At 40.1% G+C, this 25,294-nt stretch overlaps 2 protein-coding genes across 7 annotated transcripts in view; both read right to left on the bottom strand.

The window, feature by feature from the left end:
* Nucleotides 1-1,922: 1,922 nt before the first annotated feature.
* mybpha (myosin binding protein Ha) lies at nt 1,923-22,276 on the bottom strand. The gene is made up of 13 exons (XM_084918205.1): nt 21,834-22,276; nt 18,895-18,960; nt 18,377-18,511; nt 17,787-17,954; nt 12,936-13,024; nt 12,631-12,826; nt 12,133-12,272; nt 10,924-11,083; nt 10,392-10,528; nt 7,692-7,878; nt 7,473-7,529; nt 4,618-4,651; nt 1,923-4,471 (listed from the first exon to the last, which is right to left on the bottom strand). Exons 1-11 carry the CDS (start codon nt 22,120-22,122, stop codon nt 7,495-7,497), a joined length of 1,602 nt encoding a protein of 533 aa, XP_084774331.1. The 5' UTR covers nt 22,123-22,276; the 3' UTR covers nt 1,923-4,471; nt 4,618-4,651; nt 7,473-7,494.
* Nucleotides 22,277-22,363: 87 nt separating this feature from the next.
* Nucleotides 22,364-25,294, bottom strand: part of nav1a (neuron navigator 1a) — an 83,590-nt gene continuing 80,659 nt past the window's right edge. For all 6 annotated transcript variants that reach the window (XM_084918199.1, XM_084918200.1, XM_084918201.1 and 3 more), the window contains one exon: nt 22,364-24,961. In XM_084918199.1, the coding sequence (XP_084774325.1) occupies nt 24,866-24,961 (96 nt within the window). In that variant the 3' untranslated portion in view covers nt 22,364-24,865. The remainder of the gene's footprint in view (nt 24,962-25,294) is intronic.

The following is a 25,294-nucleotide window of genomic DNA, read 5'->3' as shown; positions in this document are numbered from 1 at the left end:
AGTACTTGGACTGCTCTTTTGTTTGCAGAACATCGTCAGTTCTTCATGATACAGATTATATAAGATGCTCTGAACATTCCTCAGATGCCACACGTCCACTTGCTTTTATGTTGTTTATGACCCTACCATCTGAACTTATTATTGTAGGGTCTTTACCTATAAAAAGTACCTTGAAGCAACAGTTGTTGTTGCACTATATAAATAAAACTGAACAGAATTTAGTTGGATTGAATTGAATGTGGCCGCAGAAATTGAGATAAATCACACCTGCCACCATTTTTTGCACTCTTCCAGTGTCAGTTTTGGTGTTTGCATTTGTGTAGCCTCAGTGTTCTCTTATCACCCTACATGACTGACTTCCAGTCTGGTCTTCTGCTGCTTCTGAATCAAGTTGTGCATTCAGAGGAGCTCTTCTGCACACCTTGGTTGTAATCAGCGGTTCTTTGAGTTAGTGTTGCTCTGATATCAGCTCAAAGCATTCTGTCGATTCTCCCCTGACTTCTGGCATCAATATTTTCTGTTTTTCAGACGATACCATCAAACCCTAGAGATGATTGTGTGGGAAAGTCCCAGAAGACAGCAGTTTCTGAAATAGCCAGACCAGCCTGTCTGACACCAACAACTATGCCACATTCAAAAATACTTAATTGAGCTTCATTCTGATGCTGAGTTTGAACTTCTGCTTTGAAGGTAGTCTGTATAATATCTGCTGCCATAATCCACTGAGTTGCAGCCATGTGATGGGCAGTTGAACAGGTGTAGCCAGTGACGTGGCTACTGAGTATATATGTTTCTATAATGCTATAAAGGGGGAAAAACTGCATGATTTGTCTAAAGTAGTATTTACTGAATCATATGTTTTAGAGTCGTTTTATTTTGGTATTGATGCTATTACTACTACTAATAATAATAATAACAATAATAACAAACAATAATAAACAGGCACGTACAGGTACTGTTATCGGTGGCTTGAACTACATACAACAACCTCTGCTCTGTTTAAAACCGCAGTTTAGCGGTTGTTAGTGAGTAGTTGACATCAAAAGTTACCAGTGCCATTCGCTCTGACACCATTAATCTTTCCATACGTCAACAAACATCACTTTTTTTTAAGTTAGACAAAGTAAAACTTACGTTGTCCTTAACGTTACTGTCACATCCAATGATGCATTCACGGGTCGGTTTCACTTCCAGAGCGCACAGTCTCCTTCCTGTCTTCTAAACTGGGATTTCTGTAGTTTTTTCCCCCCAAACTTTACTACTTCCAACATCGCAAACATCGTGCAAACAGCGATGAGTAACTGGACTGTCCCTGTTATCAATGTGTAAACGGGCTAAACAAAAGATGCTTCCAGATGTATGTAGTTTCGCTTGACATTTTTCCCCAACAGGACTTCAGGTGATTCTGGCAAAGACAAAAATGGGCAGAGTCGTGGTATTTCCCTTGTTTGTCTTACCTAAAATGTCTCGCCAATCCTGGAAGCTGTGCTGTGCATCTGGACTGCATACTTCTTTTCTTTTCTTTGTTACCTTCATATTCAGGTCCCGTTCAGTTAAACTGTTTCATTATTAATAAAAAGATAATGTACAGTCACTCACTGTTCCTGATGAAACACCGGTGCAGTGTCAATAATATTACTAACATTACAAATATTAATACTAATAACGCTAATAACTGTTTGAAAACTGAATCATGAAGTGGTGCTTTTTTTCTTTCTGGGGTTTTTCGAGAAAACATTTCAAACTTAAATGTTTTGTTCACAGAGGCAATGGTGGGGAACTCTTCAAAGAGTGTACAGTTGAATAAGATAGCTCGGCAGATATTATTTCATTTTAACTGTTACGTTCCCCTGAGGGGTCTAGGCGGTGAGGGAAGTAACAAAAAGTGTCTGGGTCAGGAAAAGGAGTCAAGGAGGCAAAAGTTAAATTAAATAGTTTTATTAAAGTAGCTCAACTAAAAGAGACAGACAAGCCGCTATCACCATTTAAACAAACAAACAAAACTCAAACGTTAGTCAATAAAGTACAAAATACGTCAAAAAGAGAGCAGCTCACTAGATACAAACACAGACACGCAGCTCACTAGCTGTAACCACAAAAACACAGCTCACTAGCTGTAAACACTGCAAAACACTCAGCTCACTAGCTGTAACCACACTAATGGCACTCTGGCCCAGAGCTCACCTTTCCCTGGGCTTAAATCTCCTTAATTACTGACGAGAGTCAGCTGCGTAAAAGGGAAAGGTGGCACCTCAGGCAGAAGGGGTGGTGGGACACGCCCACACAGGCACCTTCAGGAGGAGGCCCTGCTAGGGCCGTAACATCAACATTTATTGTTTTTTAGAAAACAATAAATGTTGTACAACATTAGCTGCAAAGACAATCTTGTGTTTGGTGGCAGAAGTTGAGGGGCTAACAGAGAGAAACAGACACATGTGCCTACAGCCAACATTGAACCACCAATTAACCTGACATACGTACAGGTAGGTCCATATATATTTGGACACTTTTTACCTGTATACTTAAACATATTCCATTTATTGCTACATAATAAACATGGACATAATATGCAGACATTCAAATTGGATGAAGTGTTTAGGAGTACAGGTCCTTAACATGCACCACCCTCTTTTTAAAGGACCAAAAGTAATTGGACAGTTGATTTAAAGACTATTTGATGGACTCATTGTGTCATTACTAATGAAGCAGATAAAATAACTGGAGTTGATTTGAGCTGTGGTGCTCGAATTTGGAAGATATTGCTATGAACAGACAACATGCAGTCAAAGCAGCTCTCCATGCAGGTGAAACGAGCCTCCTTAAGCTGCAAAAACTGAAAAAAAAAAAAACTCATCTGAGAATTTGCTGCAGTATTAGGAGTGGCAAAATCTACAGTTTGGTACATCTAGAGAAAGAAAGCATTGGTGAGGTCAGCAACGTAAAAAGATCTGGATGTCCAAGGAAGATAACAGTGGTGGAGAATCATTTCCATGGTGATGAAAAATCCTATCACATCAGCCAACCAAGTGAACAACACTCTCCAGGAGGTAGGCGTACCAGTAACCAACCATGAAAGTAAATACAGAGTTCACTGCAAGGTTCAAGCCACTCATAAGCCCCAAGAATAGAAAAGCTAGATTGGACTTTGCTAAAAACAAACAAACAAAAAAACAAAACATTAAAAAAAGCCAGCACAGTTCTGGTAAAACATTCTTTCGAGATGAAACCAAGATCGACGTCTATCAGAATGATGGCAAAATTATGGAACAGCTCATGATCCAATGCATACCACGTCATCTGTAAAACACAGCGGGGGCGGTGTGATGGCTTGGCCATGCATGGCTACCAGTGTCACTGGGGCACTAGTGTTTGTTTGTTTGTTTGTTTGTCTGTGTTCAGAGACAAATTGAGCTCAAATTGAGCTAAATGCAGTCAGAGTGATTGGGCAGCATCATAATACAGATGGACAACGACCCAAAACATACAGCCAAAGCAACACAGTTTATTAAAGCAAAGAAGTGGAATATTCTTGAACTGCCAAATCAGTCACCTGATCTTAACAAACTGAGCTTTTAACTTGCTGAAGACTAAACTTGTGACAGAAAGGTCCACAAAAACAGCAACTGAAAGCCGCTGCAGTAAAGGCCTGGCAGAGCATTAAAAGGACGAAACTCTTTTATGCAATCTTTTTGTTCAACCCACTGAATTAAAGCTGAAGGTCTGCACTTCAACTGCATCTGAATTGTTGCATTTAAAATTCATTGTGGTATTGTACAGAAGCAAAATTAGAAAAAGTTGTCTCTGTCCAAATATTAATGGACATAACTGTACGTTTGGACTGTGAGAGGAAGCCTGGAAACCCACTAAGTCACAGGAACAGAAACTTAACGAAGGATAGAAACGTCTTATTGAGAAACAACAGTACTCACCACTATGCCATCAGAATAACCAGAATTTCATCAAAATGCCAGAGAACCAGTCTACAAAGGCTGTTTCATTAAATGATAACAACTTGAAATCTCATTATTAAAATCCTATGAATCTCTTAATAACTGTAGATAACTCTAATACCATATGGGACACTGTATTGTAAGCATCTTTAAATTTATGTTTTTAAAAAGAAAATCACATAACATATAATAAAATATAACCTTTATTTAACATCCCTACAGGCATTGCATCTCCCAGGATTTACTGTTTCATTGAGCAGTACATATATGTACCTTATATATACTTACTATAACAAACAGAAAAAACATGGTAAATATAGCTTTACATACATGTCACCAACTGAAATAACATACAACATTTGGCAAACGGGGATGGGCTGGATCTTCCATGCATGCTGGAGGGAGTGGGAGAGTCAGGGTGTTTGATTTGAAATAGATATGGAGATGTTGGTATGGTGTTCTGCCCATTTCTTCATTATGTACACACTGCCGCACAGCCAACTTGCACATTCTCAAACACTCTGGAAGAAATAAGAGAGGGATTTATAAGATTTGCACACATGCAGTCATATTTCCATCACCACAGAGGATATAAAATTGGCATATTGTGCATTCATTTAATGAATTATTTTAACTGAATGATGTACATACACACACAAACTCTTACCTTAAAACATAAGACCTGGACTTCTGCTGGTCCTCTAAAGCCAAAGAAAGGTGGAAAGATAATTAAAGGAAGAAGACATTAAATGGAATCATGAGATATTGGTAATCACTTTAATCAGAAATATTCTGATAGAAAGCTTGACCGTTCGTTTAAGGTCTTGGTGTCTTGTAGGTCTGGGTGTGTCCTTATGTGTGAGATTGCTTAAGTGCGTATTTTCCATCAGGGATTATCTGCCTCAGTTTCTGCTCTCTTAGCCCATTCTCCCCTCTTCTCACAGCACTCGGCCTGTTGACTCATGGTAATGTGAAGAGTTTGGCTGTGTGTCAGATCATCTGGAGTCATTTATAGAAGCTGTCGAGTGCCGCACTGACATCACCCCTATCTCTCGCCCAATGGCCAATCCTGCCTAATCCTTCTTTCTCCCCATGCGGGACCATCCCATGTATGGCTGAGCTGTATGGGATCACATACTGACACCTTGTAGAGACTTATAAGCAGGATCACGTCATTTATAGGGCACAGTTTACACTTGGCCTGAAAACGCTTTTTCAGTAATCTGATCACAAGAGGACAGCTGTACATAAATACAGGTGTGAACCCATCCAAACACACTGAAGTTGCATTCGGAGTAGAAAGGTATGTGACCCCATTTACCTAACAGCATGATGTGAAGACACTTGTGTCCCTGACCACACTCAAGGTCAAGTTTGAAGTGTGTATGTATCATGGCAACTATTTTATTCCCTCAAGTCAAACAACTAAGAAGGACACTGAAACTTTACTCCTCTAACTGTTTAAAGTGCAAAAATAATGCACAATGGTTTTTCTCCTATATTGCATATTACAAAATTTAATTGGAGCTGAACAGCAACATTCAATCACAAGTGGTTATTTTTAATTAGAATCAGTTAGAATTTCGTCAGGATCCCTACACTCTGAGAAGATTTTGTTTGCTGTGACTGTGTTCTGGAACCTCTCCATGGAAAGCACATAGCAGAAAGAGCAACACCATCACAGCAGGCATCAAGAGATTTGACACCGATTAAGTCAGATGCAGCATAAAAAGAAAGTGGGTTGCAAAGCTGCTTGCAGGTGAGCATGAAACTTTAGGCAGGCTAAAGCAACATAAATAGAGCGTTCTGTTTGAAATTTAACAACAGGCTGTGTACAAAAATAATAGCAGAGTGAGCCATCAACTGATGTGAATCTGCTGATGTGTCAGATCTTAATAGTTAAAAGGAAATTTTGAGCACTCCCTGTGAAATTCTACACCACTGGAGTAATTAAAACACCAAAACACAAATGTGGCAGTCTAAGAGTGAGGATATAAATAGCATAATAAAAGCAGTGAAAACATCAGATTTGGTATTTCTATTTAGCCATCATTAATCCTCGCCACATTACCACATCTAAAAGCAGGGCTTGCAATGTACAAAATGCACAGAGGATAAAGGCTGAGAGGAGACATGAGGAGGGAAGAGGAGAGCAAGAGCGGTGTTGCTTTTAAACTGATGAGTTTGTCACTTCAGCTCATGGCTGGTCAGTGGCTCTGCAGGTATTATCAGTCTGTCCCATTTCATCTCCAATGACAACTGTGCCAGTAACTCAGAAACTGGGTTTGCCAGTGAAAGCTTTAATAACAAATACTTTGTCATAGTGATGTTGCATAGCATACAGGGAGAGGCCAGTGCCTGAAAAGATTTGGGTGTTTAGGTGATCATCATCATCATAATCATCATCGTTTCTTTATATAGCACTTTAAAACACACCTGGTAGACCAAAGTGCTACAATACAATATATTTATATACAATACAAATATAAATATAGGAATAAAATAGCAAAAACCAGACATAGCAATAAATTAATAAAAATGCCAGTTATCCACAGAGTTAAAAGCCAGGGAATAAAAATAGGTTTTTAATCTGGACTTAAAAACTGGCACTGATGTAGCCTGTCTAATATGGAGAGGAAGGCTTTTCCAAAGCATCGGAGCCGCAACAGAGAACGCTCGGTCTCCTCTAAGTTTCAGCCGTGACTTTGGGACAGAAAGCAACAGTTGCTGACCGAAGCGCAGGAATGGGGACATGTGGCTTCAACAAGTCAGACGAATAAACAGGTGCCAGACCATTTAGAGATTTAAAAACCAATAAAAGAACTTTAAAACTGATCCTAAATTCAATTGGAAGCCAATGTAGAGGCCAAGACCGGAGTGATGTGGTCGAATTTCCTTCTGCCAGTTAAAAATCGTGCCGCGGCATTTTGCACTAGTCGCAAGCATGAGTGGGATGTGTCTAAGTAGCATGACTGCCATGAACAGAGTTTTCGCAGCAGAATATTGGATTGGAACATGATGAGCTAACATGATGATATATATCAAAATCATCCATTTTATCTGTCAGTGGTTTTATTTTTATGGCCAAGTGGTACCACAAGAACTTACAGTACAGGCCACCTACAGAGAAATAGGGAGACTCACCTCGAAGAGTAAACAAAGCAATGACTACAAACTGAAACAAAACAGTACAGGTAGATGCAAAGCACGGTGGAAAGCTGTCTGCTTGTTTACAGATGAATGTTCACAGTGTCCTATGTTACTAAGGTATTTATAGTGAGGGTTTAGGCAAAGTCTATTTTGATCTCTTGAGAATCTATAGTCAGAAAGACAAGACTAGTTGGAAAATTATAATTATTTAATAAATATGTTGGGGGATGATATAGCTGGTGAATTGTGTTTAGCTGGATTATAAATATATATTTGCTCAATTTTTATGCGTTATGTGTATATTTACTGGAACATATTACTGTCTGACAACCCAGTCCCTTAATACATTGCTTACCTTGCTAATGAACTTACCTCTAGAAGTTTAGATAATAGTTTATTTCCCCTTCTCAGCATCTGGAAGAATGACCTCTGTTTAGGAAACAAAAGTGTAGCTGTGGTTAAAAAACTTCTGCTTTTCAAATTGATGTAAATGTATTTTTATAGTTACAATAATTCACAACAGTTTAGGGAGAAAATATTGAAGAGTAAATGTAGAAATATTTCCCCATTTGATCAACAGTAGATACATACGTTTGACCTCGAGCTTGCAGGAGACGGTGGCCTCTCCCTGGGCATTTTTAGCTCTGCAGGTGTACACACCACCATCAAAGCTGCAGGGCTTTCGGATCTCGAGGGAGCAAATGCCCTGGTTGGAGATCTGACGATACTTGGGGTCGTCACCAATGACCATTTGATTCTTCAACCACTCGATCTTAGGCTGAGATGAGAGAAAAATGTACAAAATAAATTAACTTTACCACAAAATTACCAAGACTGATGTTAATGAAAATCAACATCTTGCATGTATTATCATGATAACAGTAGCTGGGATCTACAAGGTTGATCTCTTCTGCAACATGAGAATATTCATCGGACACATTCAGGAACCAATCTGTAAAGACACGATGACTAATAGAGACACATGAAAAACTGTGTGACAGTTTTGGCCATGAAGCATGGTTAAGGTAGTCAGTTGGTCTACCACTTCCAAACTGAATACTCAACAACTATTTGAAAGATTGCCACGAAATATCAAAATCTGGGTTTTTTTGCCCGTCCCAAACGGGACAGGAAAAAAAAAATCAGTTTATGTTTGTAAGTTAATTAAATAAGTTAATTAAAGACAACCAGGTTCTGTGCACCTCGGTTTATTTCAGATTTCCCCAAGACTAGACTAACCTCCCAAATATACACATTGGTCACATTGTCATTGTGTATATCTGAACATACTGATTTCGATGTTAGCTCTTTAACCTATGTAAAGCCTTAGAGAACTGTTGGCATGGCAACAGACTTGGTCACCAGAGAAATGGTTAAATGGCGAAATGGGGAAAATGCAAAGAAATCCATTAATTTCTACAGGTTAAAGGTTGATTTTCAGACCAATTCTGTTTTGACTGAATGTGTCCTGTGTGACAAAACACAACTGGCGTCTCAGTAAAGCCTAATAAACCCCTGCCAATAGTCAGTGAATGTTACCGTTTCAAACTGGTCTTTAAATTTCTTAACCCTGGCAAAACTGACATTTGTGGTCCGCCTCTGTAGCTTCACTGATGTGTTTTTTTCCACTTCAGTTTTACATTTCTTACTTTAAACTGTCGTGGTTTTTCTTTCCTGTCTGCTTGGTACAGAGTGAGCTATTTAAACTTGTTCTACAGCTGTGGTCTGTTTGGGCGGCAAAAATAGTGCTTTCTGTGTTACAAACACATCTTCAGTCAGCCATGAAAGGAGAACAATCTATACTTCTTATCACTGTCTCTTTTTCTGTCCGCCCTTCTTATCACGCATCTCTCACCCCCTTAATGTAGTCCCCTACTCTATGTGACAACTCTTTATCAGAGACAACAGGACAAGCTATCACACTACTGAGCATGCCTTTGTACTGGACCTCTCAACACTGAACTCCATGCCAGGGAAGAGGAGGTGGCTCGATAAACACATGCTATAAAACACTTCAAGCCCACTTACAGGAGTATGAGAGATTTCAATTTACAGTGATTATGTAAAGACGTGAAGTTAAAGTATCGGTCATACAGCGGTTAAGTAGATGACCAGGTGTACCCTGCCCCCGCCCTATGCCCAGTGGGATAGGCTTCTCCTGGATAAGCAGAGGATGACAGATTGTTGGACGCATGGTTAAGCAGACATACAGGTGATACAACTACTTGGAGAAATCTTTTTACACCACAGGGAAAGGCAAGAAAGACCTATTTGGCAAGGACAGCTCTCAGTCTACAGATACTAACATGAAGGAAAATTGCTTTCTCATTATTCTCAGCTACAGACTTTGTCTTAGATGCCTGTGATAAGTTTCACTGTCCCGAACAGTAGCATACTGTCATAAAATGACTAATAAATACTAAACGCTGCAAAAAAGAACAAACATAAAGCTACAAACAAATTACCCATCAATCCCCGTTTTCTTCATTGTCTAACGTCAGCTTTTGTGGAGTGCTGTACCAAATTTGTTAGCTCTGTCTCATCTACACCGGCACGCACAGGGCGACTAACTGCTGCTGTCCTGGGGAAAAGCCAAGGACAGCTAGGACGAATAATCAACTGCATTTCCATTCTGAACTGCCACTTAATCTGCCTGCATCTGTCAGACAACTGTAAAGATAAGTTTAACCCAAGCAGTTGCTGCCAAACAGTGAGATACATTCTGAAAATCCCCATAAACATACCAGTGGAAGCCCTCCCTGAACTCCAGAGTGCATCCTTTTTTAACTGTGGCATTAATATCATATTTAAAGTGCATTTGTGAGGTTTTCTGGTGAGAATAAGACCGTTTCAGTCCAAAAAGGAACATTAGCTATGTTTGTGTAATATGGAAAGTCCCCCAAATCTCAATAGGCCAGTTCTATTTATAACCAGCAGATGCTTCCCTGTGTCCTCCTTGGTTTGTACTTTTAGTGTGAGCATGAGCTCTAAATATCCAGTCAACTATTAGGATACCACCATGATACCAACTGATAAGATCTAGTGTCAATAAATTGTTGTATAGACACTGTTGTTTATATAAGATGTTGGTGTTTTGGATGTTTTTGTTGTTCCAAATGTGAGCTCTAATATTAAACCACTGTCATAATAGTTCCCTAAAATCTAAGGCGTCTAATTACAAATGTTTTAAGAAGACAAACTATCATAAAATACTGAGCAAATATTCAGACAAGAAAAAAATATGAATGAAACCTTTTTGACATTTGTAAATGAGAGTAATGCACGTCTAACCTTAGGACTTCCACGAACAGAACACAGCAGCTTGGTGGTGTATCCCACGGTGGCGGCTCTGTCGTTGAGGGCCGTGGTGAACTTTGGAGCCTCGTTGAAGTCATGCTCCGGGTACTCAGGAGGTTTGTAGACAATACCTGTAAAGGAAGCAGCGTTAAGCTTTTATGAGCCAGATATAGTGCAGATCCTCTTTTTACTGCATTATGTTTAAAAGTGGAACTACTACACACATTTGCTTAAAGAATAAAACACACTGTAACACAACTATGGTAATCATCTTAATGATTTCACAGCCTATTTAAATTTATTTCAGTAATAGCAGAGCACTTGCCAAGAGAGCTATCCACTTATGTTAAAGCAGTGCCAAGGCCATTCCCACTCCTCAAGTCTCCACTTCAGATTCTTGCAACTAACCACAGCTCAATAAAATCTAAGTATCCATCTGTACTGCAGCCGTGCCACTAAAACTTTATGCAACAGAAACAAACTGATGTGAGACAAATTAAAGTACTGCGTGCACTCAGGGGGTCACCTGTCTTCTGGATGGTGGCCACTTCCTTTGTGACAGTGCTCTTCTCGCTCATGCCCACTTTGTTTTCAGCAAACACTCTAAAGGAATACGAGTTGCCCATGACAAGGTCTGAGATGGTGGCACTTAACCTGTGATAGTGCTCCAGCACAGTGAACCATTCCTGCATGAGACAGCAGACAGTCGGATCAGACGTGTGAAATGATAGCAAGATGTGTCCTTACTGGACTGAATTCATCTCTATTCATTTCGTGTAGATTATTTCAATTTTCTTCTCTTTTTTAAAAAGTTCAAGTATACTCAGTATACTTACACATGTAATATGTGAAGTCCCTTCAAGGCCCTGCCTACACTCACACACAATTTAAATATTTATTTAATCATACCTGGTCACAGTGGCTGCTTTGTTCTGTAAGTTCTAATGCTGCTCATTGTAAAGCGAATACGACTCCAGCTGAAAAATGTCTTTGTTTCACTAACACACTTCAACAAAGACCATTTTCACCATTTTCACAAACATTCTTGTTAGTGCATTTCTGTAAATAGGACATTTATGCCTCGTTCCAGCTACCTGGATGTCAGAAATTGTTGCAGAAATTGAAAAAGCATTTGTTTTGGTTTTAGCAAGGTTGAGTCTTTCATGCATCACTACCAATACAGCATAATACCTGTGCTTTTGCTCTGAAAAGCACCGCTGCAGCACATCCCCGAATAGTGGCTGCTCTGCAAATGTCTTATTAGCAAATCACAAATGCACAACAGGGGCTGTACAAATGAAAAGATGTAGATATCTACTACTGGTTACATTCACTGCCGCCATTTTTGATTGTTAACTCCTGCTCCGAATTTCCGAGTTGGAAATCCTAGTTGAGGAGACAATCCAGATGAAATTGATATTGGGAACTTGTTAATTCCGACTTCAGAGTTAATCTGAAATTCACCAATAATACAGAACCTTTATAAAACAGACCAATATGCTGCAGTAAGGCTTCACTCTGACTGCATCATATTGAATGAAACACTGAAAACCGAGTTAAATGCACATAAATGTGCATCTTTCTGTGTCGTGTTAAAGATGCCAGCACCTGAGGGGCAAATCGACCTCAAACTATGAATAAAAAGTGATGCTCTGGGTTTCTGAGATTCATGTCAACATTACTGATCTGGTGTAACAGATGGGTTTTGTGCAATTCGAGTAAATATCTACTATACCCCAGTCTTCTTGTCAGCTTTCTGGACAGTGTATCCAGTGATGTCTGTGTTGCCATTATCCTTGGGTGGAGTCCACTCCAGAGCAGCATTGAAGCCCCAGGCATCCACCAGCTTTATACTAGCAGGAGGACCAGGGTGCTCTGATGAAACACATTACTGTAAGTATTACGGTATTACAATCCGCTTCTTTAACAATTTCATGTGTTTACGCCAATTCATGAAAAGTCAAAAGAAAACCATCTATTTAAACTGTATGTATTTTAAGCTCAACAGTAGCTGGCACAAGGCTCAAGCACTCTGGCATCTTTGTCAGAGATGTCATCTATGTTGGCTAATACCCAGAGAAAGTCACAAGTCTAGAAACAAGGAAGTCAACACGTCAGCTGCAAAGCCAGCTGAGCAGATTTAACAGGAAGGCCTCAAGTGAATCAACAGTTTGACACGCTCACATATTCCTTTGTGTAAATGAGATTGTTTTATGTCTCATGTGTCACTCACCCACAATCTGAAGGGTAATTGTGCCTTTATCTTCAAAGCTATCCACTTTTAGGGTCATCTCATAAACACCAGAGTCCTCCCTCTGAGCGCCGCGGATGAACAGGATGCTGTCCTTGTCACTGTTCCTGATATTGACCTTCTTGGTATCCACAGGCTGACCATCTTTAAGCCAGGACACTGCAGGTTTAGGCTTTCCCTAAACGAGAACGGTTAAAAGCAAAATAAACCAAAGTGTTCAAAATTGTATCTGTCAGCCTTTTATGTTTCCTCACTAATACAGCGAATGTGCACACTAGCCAGCTTACAAGAAACGGGATGACGAGGTTGATCTGCTCTCCGACTTTCTTGACATAGCGGGACCTGAGAGCCCGAGGCAAGCGGATCTTGGGACGGTCTGCAAAGTCAAATCAAGCATGTTTATTTTTCACCTCGTCCGTCTTCTACAGTCTGACTGAGCAGATTTGCTGCTGATTTACTGCTTCACTTTGTTAACAGTTAACATTACATGCTAACAGCATAAAGCACGGTGTATACACATCCTGTCAGACTCTTTAAAGTGTGGTCACACATGCATAGAATGGCAGGTCAACAAGACCTAAATAGAGCAGCTACTGCTGCTGCAAAGTCTACAAGAACATGATTGAACAGGCTAAAATTAACCCACAACAGTTTTAACTATGCAAATTCATGACAGAAAAATAGTCATAACAGCCGAGAAGCTGACAGTCTGAATATGTATTTAACTTTAGAAAGAGTAATGACTATAAAGTGGAAAATGCACTGTTAGCAGGACAAAACAAACTAATTTGAAACAGCGATGTGTGCGAAACGCATACAATTAAAAACTAACTTGATCATCAAAGATTTTTTAAAAAGTCAGCATCAGCTCGTCGCACTTTCACTTCAGTTTTTCAATGTAAAACATTTCCTTAAAAACATAAAAAACAAGCTAACATAAAATCTTTTCCATACCGATGCAAGTAGACCTGATACATCATCACACTCAAGCCACCATTTAAGTGCTTATGCCTCATGACCCAGTTTTTGCAGGACCAAACAAAACAAAACACAAAATGAGGTGAAATCTAAACAAAGGTTCTGTGTGCTTAAAGAAAAGTGCAGTATCTAGGCAGGGAGAGCCGGACAAGTAAGAGCCTCAAACCAGCAGCTCCAAAAATAGCTTTAGTGACAAGAAAGACTGAACCCTGAAAGCACAGCCCTCATGTCGTGCCCAAAGAAACCACAAATACACGTCAACACTTTCAGCTGAGCAGTGGTTGCGATATCACATCTGCAGACGACTGCAGCAACTCCTGATGTGAATTAAAATCAAACAGGTGAACTTGCATCGCAGACATCTAGCTGGGCTCTGTTGGATGGTTTCCTTCACGCCAAGTGCTAAGTATCAGGAACAGCATCTCTCACATGTTTCTGCATAAGCAGCAAATGTCTGAAAAGCTCTCTGGGCTTAGAGGATAAATAAAACCACCAGGCTCCTGCCCTCCCTCACCTCATTCACCCCCCTACAGCCTGCTTCTCCTAATCCACTCAAACTACCCTCCCATTGGGCACCACATCCACTTCCATCTTCTTCTAGCTATAAGAGTGTTTACATCTTCTCCTTCTGATGCACTAAATCTAACCTGATATCTTGCCTTCCTGTTCTTACATTTGTCACCGTATCATTGCTTCTCAGGATGGGATCTTGCTTCTGGAACAACCATTTCCCAAGTAGATCAGGGCTGCCTCCAGATTTGGCTCAAACACTAATCCTTGCTAATCAGCACACTTCCCAGCAATGCCCCGAAGTGTTGCAGGCATTGTGGCATCCAGCAGCCTGTAAGTCCCCCCTGCAAGGAATCTATAATCTGCCATTGTCTCTGGATAAAATGTCTTTGTAGGGGGCTTTCAGCATATGTAGGACAGCATGTCTTCCTCTAAAGCTTAAACCTGTGGATGGGTGTCTGGTCCGGACAGCTTGTGACTGACACACAGCTGAAATTAACCTCAACAAGCCATACAGAATCCAACAATTAGGCTCATGTTTCACCAACCAGGAAATACGCCTAGAGACAGTAAGCTGTGGGTAACTGGGGCATGTCAACTCAGGTCGGCACTACGTCAGTGTGTGGGTTCAGAATCAGAACTACGGAAAATAAACCAACTGTGGTTTAAACCACAGAAAAAGTACTGTGAGCGAAGTGTGGTGAAAAGAGAGTCTCTGTGTATTCTGGAGCTGTACTTCTCAGTACACAGCACACCACAATAGTGAAGCAACAGTTAACGTAAGGAATTTTACAAAGGTCATAATAACCATCAGCCAGAACATCCACATTTTTGTATTTTTAACAAGAATGCATTGGTCAAAGGGGAAAGAATAGTCGTTGATGCAATCGTAAGCAAAAAGGCTGCATCCATTATTAGTTACATTGTACTAGGCAGTCTCTTTTTGTGCTTGGAGTCAAATGCTTTAACATGTTTCCCATGGTAGTCATGCTAATGTGCTGATATTTAGCAGATATAACAATCTTAGAGCAAGCATGTTAATATTTGCTAATGAGTACTAATAACAGCCTATTTGGGCCTGGTGCATACGCCTACTTACTTCTAGCTATAACCGTGTTGGGCCTTTTTTTGAGTAAACTGTGACCCAGTGATAAGTAAATGAAAGACTGTTTCACAGACACAGTTCATGAATCAATGTACCAAACTGTATCGGAAATACAGTACTGTGCAAAAATCTGGAGTCAGCCTTCATTTTGCTTTCTTGAGCAATAATTATCCAGGCTTTCAAAGTTTTTGAAAGACACAAAAAGTAACACAAAGGTCAAAGATAACAGTTTGATAGACATAAAATAGTATTTTTGCACCAATAAGGTGATTTATGGAGCGCAACCTCTCAAACACTTAAGATACCTTAGTAAGATTTTGATCCATCACACATTAGTATCTGTAAAACATCTCAATGGCAGCACTGCCAGAGATGTAAAAGCATTCCTGGAACACTTTCAGTCATGGACTGAACCTCAACATGACTGAAGCAGTGTGTGATCAACTTGACTGAGAACAGAAAAAAAGGCAGCCAACATCCAAAGAACAGCTGGACGTCCTTCAAGAAGCCTGGAGTCCGGAATAGTACTCACAGAAATTACAAGAAAGTTCGCCTAACAGAGTTTAGGCTGCGTTGAAGAATAAAGGTGCTCATAGCAAATACTGACTTTTAACCTTGTTAGAATTGTGAAAACTCTGTTTTTGCTTTATATACAGCATTTACATGTATGTGTGGATATTTCAGTAAAATGCAACTATTTCCCATTTTCCTAGCAAATTACAAAGAAACAAGGGGCGGCTTTTGTACATTACTGTATATTAAGTGATATTATAGTCTGGACCAAAGCTGCAAACTGATTCAAAGTGATTTAGTGCAGTTTAGTTTTATATTTATTTAGTTATATTTAGTTTAGTTATATATTTTCATGGATGTATAAAATTACAGGAACATTCTGTAAATTGAAAGTGTACCAACCAGCAGTCTTGACTGAAGATGTGCGTACACGCAAATGAAAGCATGACTTACAGCTAATGAAAGCTCTTGTCAGCACCTTTGGGATTTATGTGCTTGCATCTGTGCAATCCATCTGAGGCACCAGCAGTTAATACCACCTCTACCTCACTGGTTGTAACATGAGTATTTTAAGGATAGGTCATAAGTTACAACTATGTTAGAGGTCCTGATAAAGAGTTGGAGACAGTCATTTTACCAGGTGGCTGCACAGCAACGGAAAGCTTCGTTGTAAGGTTTTGGGGACGTCTTGTGCAGAGTTGAACAGCATATTCTCTAGGGCTGCCACAAACGATTATTTTGATAGTCGACTAGTCACCGATTATTTTTGCGATTAGTCGACTAATCAGATCATGCATCCATTGGACGTAAAACGTACAGCTTATTGCACCAGCAGCATCTGCTCTTATATAACTATCATTAGCTTACAGCTTTAAGTGTTTACGGTATGTGCTAACTAAAAATAAAGACAAGATGATAGTTTATTAAATTTTAATGAAATTTGCAGATTGTTTCGGTGAAGTTTAACAAACTCCTTGCTATCTAAAATATAACAGGACACCTGAGTATATTCGCGAGCATCTCACACTTCTAATAATCAGCTGTCTGCTTGACGTTTATTCAGCTGTGTAAAAACTATAACTTTAATCTCAGCCAAACCGATTTACTCAGGAACAAATAAAATACTAAAAAAAAAGCCAAACAATAACATTTTGAAGTTATCTAAGTGGCTTATATATATTTAACCTGAGAAAGACAGCGGTGGGTTTGAAAACTATTTGCCGGGTGTCCGGTGTTCTCACGGGCTCTAGTGAGCCTTGCCCCCGGCTAGCTATCGAGCTAGTGGGTAACAGACGTCACCGAAAACGTCGGAGCGCTTTTGAAAATATGTGGTGTCTTGATAAACTGAGCAGATATTTGAGGTTTACACAGCTACATTCTCGCCTAAAAATATGTTAAACGTTTATTTTGTGACCCAGAAAGAATAACAGTAATATTAAAACTAACTAGCTGCCGCCATTGTTGGAAACTGAGCTGCGCTGAGCTATGAATTCTGGGACACGGCTTCTTCTTCTTCTTCTTCTTCGGGGTTTAACGGCAGCTGGCATCCTTGTACATGCAGTGCTGCCATCTTCTGTTTCAGTCCGTTATTACACTCTTAAATCCTACTACTTATTCCTGCGTCTTTTGGGATCTTACAAAGCTTCAAACGACGCATCGACTATTAAATCAATCGTCGACGATTTTGATAGTCGACGTAGTCGTGACTAGTCGACTAATCGTGGCAGCCCTAATATTCTCTGTGTTAATTCTCGCTATGAAATAGAAATTCTCATTGTACTGTGCAAGCTAGCATTTGCGTGGTTCCTTCTCCAAACAGAATAATGTCACGGGAGCTTAGCAACAAAGGTTTGAAGAAACGTTTTAGGAATTATGAGATGTTTTTAGAGTTGGTTTGACACTTTCTATGAAGACTAACTTGTAAGTGTGTTATGTGATTTTAGACTGTTTTTTTAAAAAAAAAAAAAAAGCTGTCCAAAAAAAGCCAACTTTGCTGGAAGCTGCCTGATAGTGAGGTGCAATAATGACTCACCAACAACCTCGCGGATTGGCACAGGGTCAGCGAGTGTTCCAGGTTCGCTGCGGCCACCGGGGTTTACAGCCACCACACGCACACGCAGCAAATCACCTGCTTTCAGATTTTTGATGCAGTATCGGTTAGCTGCAGTCAGCTCCTCGTTAGCTACAACCCAGTCTGTTGCTGTTGGGAAACCAAGGATCTGTGTTAGTGAGAGGCTTTCAGGGTCATTATTCCATATTATGAAAAGAATGCAAACTATCTGCTTTTTCTCCTGATGCTTTTTTATTTATTGCAATTTTCCTGAATGTTAAAAACCCCTCAATTAAACTTAAGTAGTTTATCACCTGTTGACACCAGTTTACAAACAACCTGCCCATAAGAAGTATACTTTGGCTACCATGACAAAATCTCAGAAGGCATGCCGTCATCTGAGCAAATGAGTGCTTCTAAAAGTGGTGTCGGGAGATACAGCGACAGCCGGTAAACTGATGCCTGCCGTATACGGCCCGGACCCAGCAATGAGTATATTTGCCCTCTGACACGCTGGGGACAGGTGCAAGCAAACACTCTCACATACATGTGACACACATATGCAGACTTACTCCCATCCTTGCAGTACTCGATGGCGTATCCATCCAGGCCCGAGTCTCCGATGGTCTCTGGTGTCTTCCACTTAATGGTGAGACTGGAGTCGTTAACATCATCCACAGACACGTCCAAAGGAGCACTGGTGGGGACTGTGAGAGGTTTAGTGCAGTGAAGATTTGATAAAGCATTCTTAATATAGACAAAACAGTTAAAAATACACACATAATGGGATAATTAGCAAGATGCTTTACATTCTAATGCATAAATGTGTGGAGCTGCAACTCACAGTTATTTTTATTGATAATTATTATGGAAGATTTTTCTCATTTTCACAATGAATCATTAGAAAAACAGTCAAACAATATGTTGATACAAGATCTGATTTAAAGCCAAATTCATTTATCATTTCCAGCTTTTTAAATAAGAGGATCTCTTTCTTTAATTTCTTTACATACAAGATAAAAGTGAATATAATTGTTTTAGGAGATTAATGCTACATTTGACACAAAGCAGGATCAGATGTTAGTGTTACCTGCAGGAGGTGGTGGTGTGGGGGCCTTAGGTGGCTCCTCGACTACAGCAGGTTCTACTGGAGCAGCTAGCAAGAAAAAGGAGAATATTTACATTTTTATAAACAAATACAAGAAAAAAAAAGCTGGTACTTATCCACAGTATTTTTTCTATACAGCAGCATTCAACGATGCAAATGTCCAAACCTTTAAACAAAACTAACCATTTTACTGCAGAGAAAAAGGCATCAGGAAGTTACCTTCTCACAGATTGGGAAAGTCATGATGGGAAGTACTTATTTCTAATAACAATAATGTTTACCGTCTGCTGGAGCATCTGCAGCAGGAGCAGCAGCAGCATCTTCAGCGGCAGGAGCTGTAGCTAGCATTAAAACGCCGTTAGGGAAGCCAGTTAGATGTGTACAATTTGACATTATTAATGCAGGTAATTGAACGTTTTTAGGCATTTTGATAAACTTACAGTGATGTGAAAAAGAAAGTTTTCACAGAACTTTTTGTGAAAACTAAATATGTGTCATATTACAGGACCACCTTTAGAAGTGATAACTTGAAGGAATCCTTGACTATCAGTGTCTTGTGGAGGACTTTTTGCCCACTCTTCTTTACGCCGCTTCAGTTCACTGGGACTTGCATGGTTTTGTTTATGCACCGCTCTCTTAAGCTCCTGTCCAGCATTTCATTCGTGCCGAGGTCAGGACTTTGAGCGGACCATTGCAACATCTCGATTCTTTTGCATGCTGTGTTTGTCATAACGCACAGCACCACATTTGGGAAAAGCCAAAGCATCTCTACACTAAGTCTTGTGGGTTTTTTTAGATGCTACTTAGCAAACCTAAGATGAGCTGCCAAGTTCTTTTAAGAGAGAAGAGGCTTTCTTTTGGCAACCCTTCCAAACAAGCCTAATTGTACTGTCATGAACTTTAACATTTAATATGTTAATGTGTTGTTTGGAATTTATCTAAGAATTGCACAGTCTGACCTTGGGGTGAATTTGGCATCCACTCGTGAGACGATTCTCGCATTGTGTTAACACACGCATCTGAATGCTCCATACCAGTCAGCTGCCAAAACTGCTGCTTTTATAGAGGTGCTCAGACTTGCGAATGATCAGTTAACCAGCATTTGATTACCAGAAACTGGCTGCTCTTTACCCTCGTCATTCCTTTGGAAACTGTTCTTTCCAAACAAATGCACAGAGTCCCACAAAAGCTTTTTTTCCACATCACTGTATATTCTATTGAGCAAGCAGCAGGAAAGAGCAGTGTGGGTACAGCTGTGTTAGAACAAACAGGTGACCAAATGTCCACAAACAAAAACCTCATCAGTTAAGAAAGGCGGAAGATGAACACACAAACACATTTACAGACAGAAACACAAGTGCACAGTGGAACACAAACACATGTTGCATATCAGCTTGCATATGTGTGCGGACAGCCTGTGGTGTAAGTTTACTCTTAGTAGCTGTTGAATCTCCTCTGTCTTCTGTCATATTGCCATCAGTTAAGGTTAAGGGTCATGTGTCGAGGTTTAAAGCCAAAAAACACATTGAACCAATTCTTCATTTTATTAGAGTATTGATACAAGAGGGTAACTTGTGATCCAGCTTTCGTTTCAGTCTGCAAAAAGGCTTCAAGCGCTGGTGTTTACAGTTAACAGGGCAGTACTATTGTGACTCCTGTGTGGTCAACTTGGGGTAAATTACAGAACAGGAGTAGAAGGATGAGAGATTTGTTTTTAAAGAAATGTGTTGTACTTTGCTTATGTAGCACACACTGTAGTTTACAGTGTTCAAGTTTCAGATTGTAAAGTAAAATTTTAAACACTACACAATGTTTTGCAAATCCTTTCAACACTAAATTATATTTAAAATAGTACAAAGACAACATATTAAATGTAAAAAAAAAAAAAGAAATCCCTTTGCTTTTTGAAAAAACAGTTTGTGTAACTTGTAACAACTAATAAGGCTCTCCACAAAAATGTCACCATGCCAACAAATTCAAGTCGCATGCAAAACAAAATGCAAGATCTAGAAATTCAGCTGCGTTTTCTTAGCTCAGACACATTTAGGTCTTTTATCTGTGACCTGACAAACTGAGATTAGAGGGTTGTTTTTTTTGTTTTTAAAATTATGAGTATTTTTAAAATTTACTCCGATTTAGAGCAACAAATGTTGCCATTCAGATGACATCATTTTCAGGGAAAGCCTTGCTTATGTCGGCAACACATTCTCCACATATTACAGCAGCATAGCTCGGTATTAAAGGGTCCCAAATGGCCATGCCAGCAGTCCACACCTGTCACCTACTTAAAACATATGAAAGAAAAAATATGACAAAGGAATCCTAAACTGTGGAACAGCTGAAATCCTACAGCAAGTAAGAATGGAAACCATATGGCTTGTAAAACCATTAAAACTAGAGCAACTGGTCTTCTCAGTTCCCTGTCACTTCTAGAGAGAGCTGCTTAAAAGGGAAGGTTTCTGCTCTAAATCGGTATGCTTGGTCTCGTTCAGGTTTTTCTTTTTTTTTAAGTTTTCCTGGAATTCACATCCCAACTTTGTGGAAAGGGGAGAGTGGGGGTGTTGCACTTTGGACGTGTATTCTGATCCACTGCTAGTCCAGGCTGTAAATTATGGCAGCCTTGCTCAAAGTAAGTACTTATAAAAAATAATGACAATTGTACTGTTACTACTCACTTGATACAATTAGGAAGCACTTTGTTGCATTGCATTCACTTTAGTTTTGATCACTGGCTTTAGGATGCTTGAAAGCTGTTTGATGCAACAAAAGCGTATAACTTACGTATAACTTGGGGGAGACAATGTCTGCTTATATTCTTAATTAAATCAAACACTGTTAAACACGAGAGCTACCCACGCATAGTCACGGTTAGTAATATTAGCTTGCAACTCTACTCCGTTCCCAAGAGTCTATCGAGATACCGGGAGCGCTTCCTTCAGCAGCGGGGGTGTCTTCTGCTGGAGGGGCGGCAGCTGCTTCTGCCTCGGCTGCGGGAGCTGCCTCGGCTGGAGGAGCTTCAGCAGGTGCGGCCTCAGCAGGTGGAACGGGCTCAGGTGCCTTCTCCGCAGCCTTCTTGACTGGTGACTTCTTGATAGGTGCAGGTTTGGCCGGCATCTTGCTGGCAGACGCGAACTCCTCGGGATGAGGCGGTGGAAGAGTCTTAGGTAACATATATACTGAGGGCTGGTGGGCTGCTCCACCCATTCCCATGACTTCTACACCCGCCTACCCACTTAAGCCACATCTTCTTCTATGGGAAGAGTGAAGGTAAAGAAATATAAGGAGAAAAAAGTTGTGTACCGTTAACTCAGGTAACACACCTGTCGATAATTAAACTGATAATTAAGAAACCATCAAATACATCAGAGAGTGGTCGTTCAACTTAATTGAGTAGTGGCCCATTAGCACCCCCTAGTGGATTATAAAGAAACAACACGTAGAAAACAGGTAGTGATGTGATGAATGGCATGACTTTATTGTAACAACTGCTCAATGTTAGACATATGGGATTTAATGTGGTTATAGAGACATGCCATACAACCTTTACCGAGCCCACTTTTAAGCCAAGTGCTCCTTCCTGCTGGAGGAAGACAATACAACCACAGAGGACGCTCATTTTCTGCATACGCGGGCCCAACTTTCTCTTAGATCTCTTTTAAGTGATTGTTGTCGCAGACGCAGTGACTATTTACAGTGTTTACAATAGTGATGTAATGTACAAAAGAGGAAAAACAAAACATCTTTACAAATATTTGCATAAGAAAAACACAAAAAAACCCACATGTCTGCTCTTAAAAACAATGTGAAAAAGAGGAAGATATCCAGTTATTTAAAAATCCCTCCCGTGATAAGGTTTAAGTGCGGTAGGTCCAATGAAAGGAAACTTTGGGAACACACCAGGGATACATGCATCAACATTACATCTCTAGGCTTGCATCTGTTCTCACGCAGCTTCCCATTTCTCAGGCAACTCCCCAATGACGACGAGACCTTCAAGCTTAAGTTGAAGATGGTGTCAAATCGTGCAAAGCAGCCTAGTCATGATACACATTCGCATTAACTGCAGTTTACTGACACACACATCTTAACTTACAGCTTATCACATAACTGCCTGTCAAAGGCTCCAAATATATCGATAACCCACTCGAAACCCAAATTTGGGCATTGAAGTGATGACATGGAAGTGACATCAGAGTAGGTCAGCGGAACTAGTTATGTTCCCTCTAGATCGAGGCCTCTGTGTGGTAGATCAAAGCAGCTTTTTAGGCCAAATTGTGTTTCAGGCACAGATAGACTTAGGCATCGTGCCTCTACTTTACAGCAGTAGAGGAACATATGGGCAGAGTATGGCAGTCTGAGGTACTTCTGGGTCAAGCTAAGGGGTTTAAGAGTATCCCAACAACCTACAGTTTCCTCCTCTTACACCGCTCTTTATACTTTCTCACTTTATCTCAGTTAACAGTCAAGATGTGAGCAATAAATACTGTCATCTACTACCTCTAGCATATTTCATGTGCAAACCAATGAAGAAACAAAACGGGAGGAAGTCACATTTAAATATTAATCAGTCTTTTCTGACGGTAACTCAAACCATGTGAGAAAAGGAAACTGACAATTAGCAGAAAGTCACGTTTTAATCAAAAAATGGAAGTAAAGGAAAGAGGAAAGAAAATGTCACGGCTATTTTTTGCTAAAGTTTTCTGCTTCTGCTTCAGGGATGATGACACAGGTGATAAATGTCGGCATACGGGCGATCACTGAAGATGACTCGGTACAAAAAATCCTACAAAATCAAGACTTTGAGAGCTGTGTCGTCAGCTATTACAAGAGAAGTCTGTGTTTTAAAACTGATATCTAAATGCAGAGTATACGCAAGCATAGCCAGAAACGGTGCTCAATAAACAAGCAGGTCGTGGGTGTTTTTTTTCTTCAATTTTTTTCTCTCTCTGTGTTTATAATTCAGTACATTGACTTCCTGTGGTTATAATATCAGCATAACACTGGTTACTGAGTCCACGTATGATGACATTCTCTTTACAGACTCAACCCAAAATGAAATCATCACTCATTTCAGTTTTCACCTCATGCACGTTGCTCTTTGCAGCTTCGCAGTTCTGTTTATTCGATAAATGACAAAATAGCAGAACTGAAAAGAAGAAAACATTCAAGGCCTTTTTCATAGTTGTGTTTTTGAGTGTGTGTTATATTCTACCAAGCACCTTTAGTGAGACTGAAAGCGCACCATGAAGAGAAGAGAGGCAGGAATCTATAGATGCTGCCACCTGGAGGATTTACTAGTGAACTGCATGATTTGGCCAAGCTGATGCCCCCATTTGATACACAGTCACTGACACGGCCTCCTAAAATCCAATTATTACACGTAAAAAAATAAAGTGCATTTTGGCTGTAGTCAAGTGCTGGTCCTACTTTTTGGGGAGTGATCAGACTCTGTTTTTCTGTAGTCTGCATTCCTGAAATGACGCACGTGCCTCCAAAATAAACCTATAAGCACCAATAGTTGTTGTGAGGGTTGCGGCAGTAAAAAACAAAAAAACAAAGGGAACAAATATTCAACGGGGTTATAGGTAATATTTTGTTTTATACTATTTTGGTCACCATGCACTTGCAGATTCAACAACAGCCCATCTGATACCAGCTGAGAGCAGAAGGGAGAAAAGACACCATCTTTCCACGTCGTGATCATCGCAGCTTCCTATCAAAGCGGTTTCATCATCTTTCCCATGTTCAGATATCCGGGAGGAGCAAACCCATTGTCCACTGTCCATAATCCTCCTACTCCCTCTCTCTCTGTAGATTCTTTACATTTAGCTTTGTAACTGCTCACTGAGCACACATTAAAGTTCATCTTGGAGTCTTTAAATTCTCATTTGAACTGCATTTGTGAGAGCCGTGCTGTAGAGTCGACAGTTCCTTAGCTTTATCGACAGTCTACTCAGAGTGTAGCCTGCAGAGTGGGATCAAGACTGCCTTCCCTCTCTGGAGACTCTATGCAGTTGGCCGACTCCTGGAGCTTCAGCAGCATGGCCATCTGTGGAGCAGGAGGAGACACAGAAGAAGAGTTAGCCACAGAGAAGATTGCTAGACATGTGTTCTCCCCCTGTGGTTAGATTTGGCTTTGCATATATGAAATATGGCTGGAAATAGAGATTAAGTTATTCAACTTTTAATCCAATAACTGCTCTGCCAGCATTGTGTACGGTGGCTTTTTGAAAAGAGCTGAGTGTTTGTAATCAGGCTCTCTTTTCTTATGTGTTTCTAATGCTAAAGACATATTTTCTGTGTCAGAATAAAAGGACTCAGTTGAGGAAACAATCGCAGGAAATTCAGTACATTTATTGAGAATTTAGTACTGATAGACAGT

This window comes from Perissodus microlepis, chromosome 20 (assembly GCF_051167445.1).
Source record: "Perissodus microlepis isolate ML-2025 ecotype Zambia chromosome 20, ASM5116744v1, whole genome shotgun sequence".
NCBI classification, from domain to species: Eukaryota; Metazoa; Chordata; class Actinopteri; order Cichliformes; family Cichlidae; genus Perissodus; species Perissodus microlepis.
Note: the sequence above shows the minus strand (reverse complement) of the source record. Positions and strands in the feature narration are given on the sequence as shown.

What these genes read in the sequence shown, in the direction of transcription:
- mybpha (XM_084918205.1), bottom strand. Translation starts at nt 22,122, where the DNA reads ATGGGAATGGGTGGAGCAGCCCACCAGCCCTCAGTATATATGTTACCT. An exon ending in CACACCACCACCTCCTGCAG is followed by an intron (nt 18,512 to 18,894) that starts GTAACACTAACA and finishes AACCTCTCACAG; the next exon opens with TCCCCACCAGTGCTCCTTTG. An exon ending in CTGTTCGTGGAAGTCCTAAG is followed by an intron (nt 7,879 to 10,391) that starts GTTAGACGTGCA and finishes CTCTCATCTCAG; the next exon opens with CCTAAGATCGAGTGGTTGAA.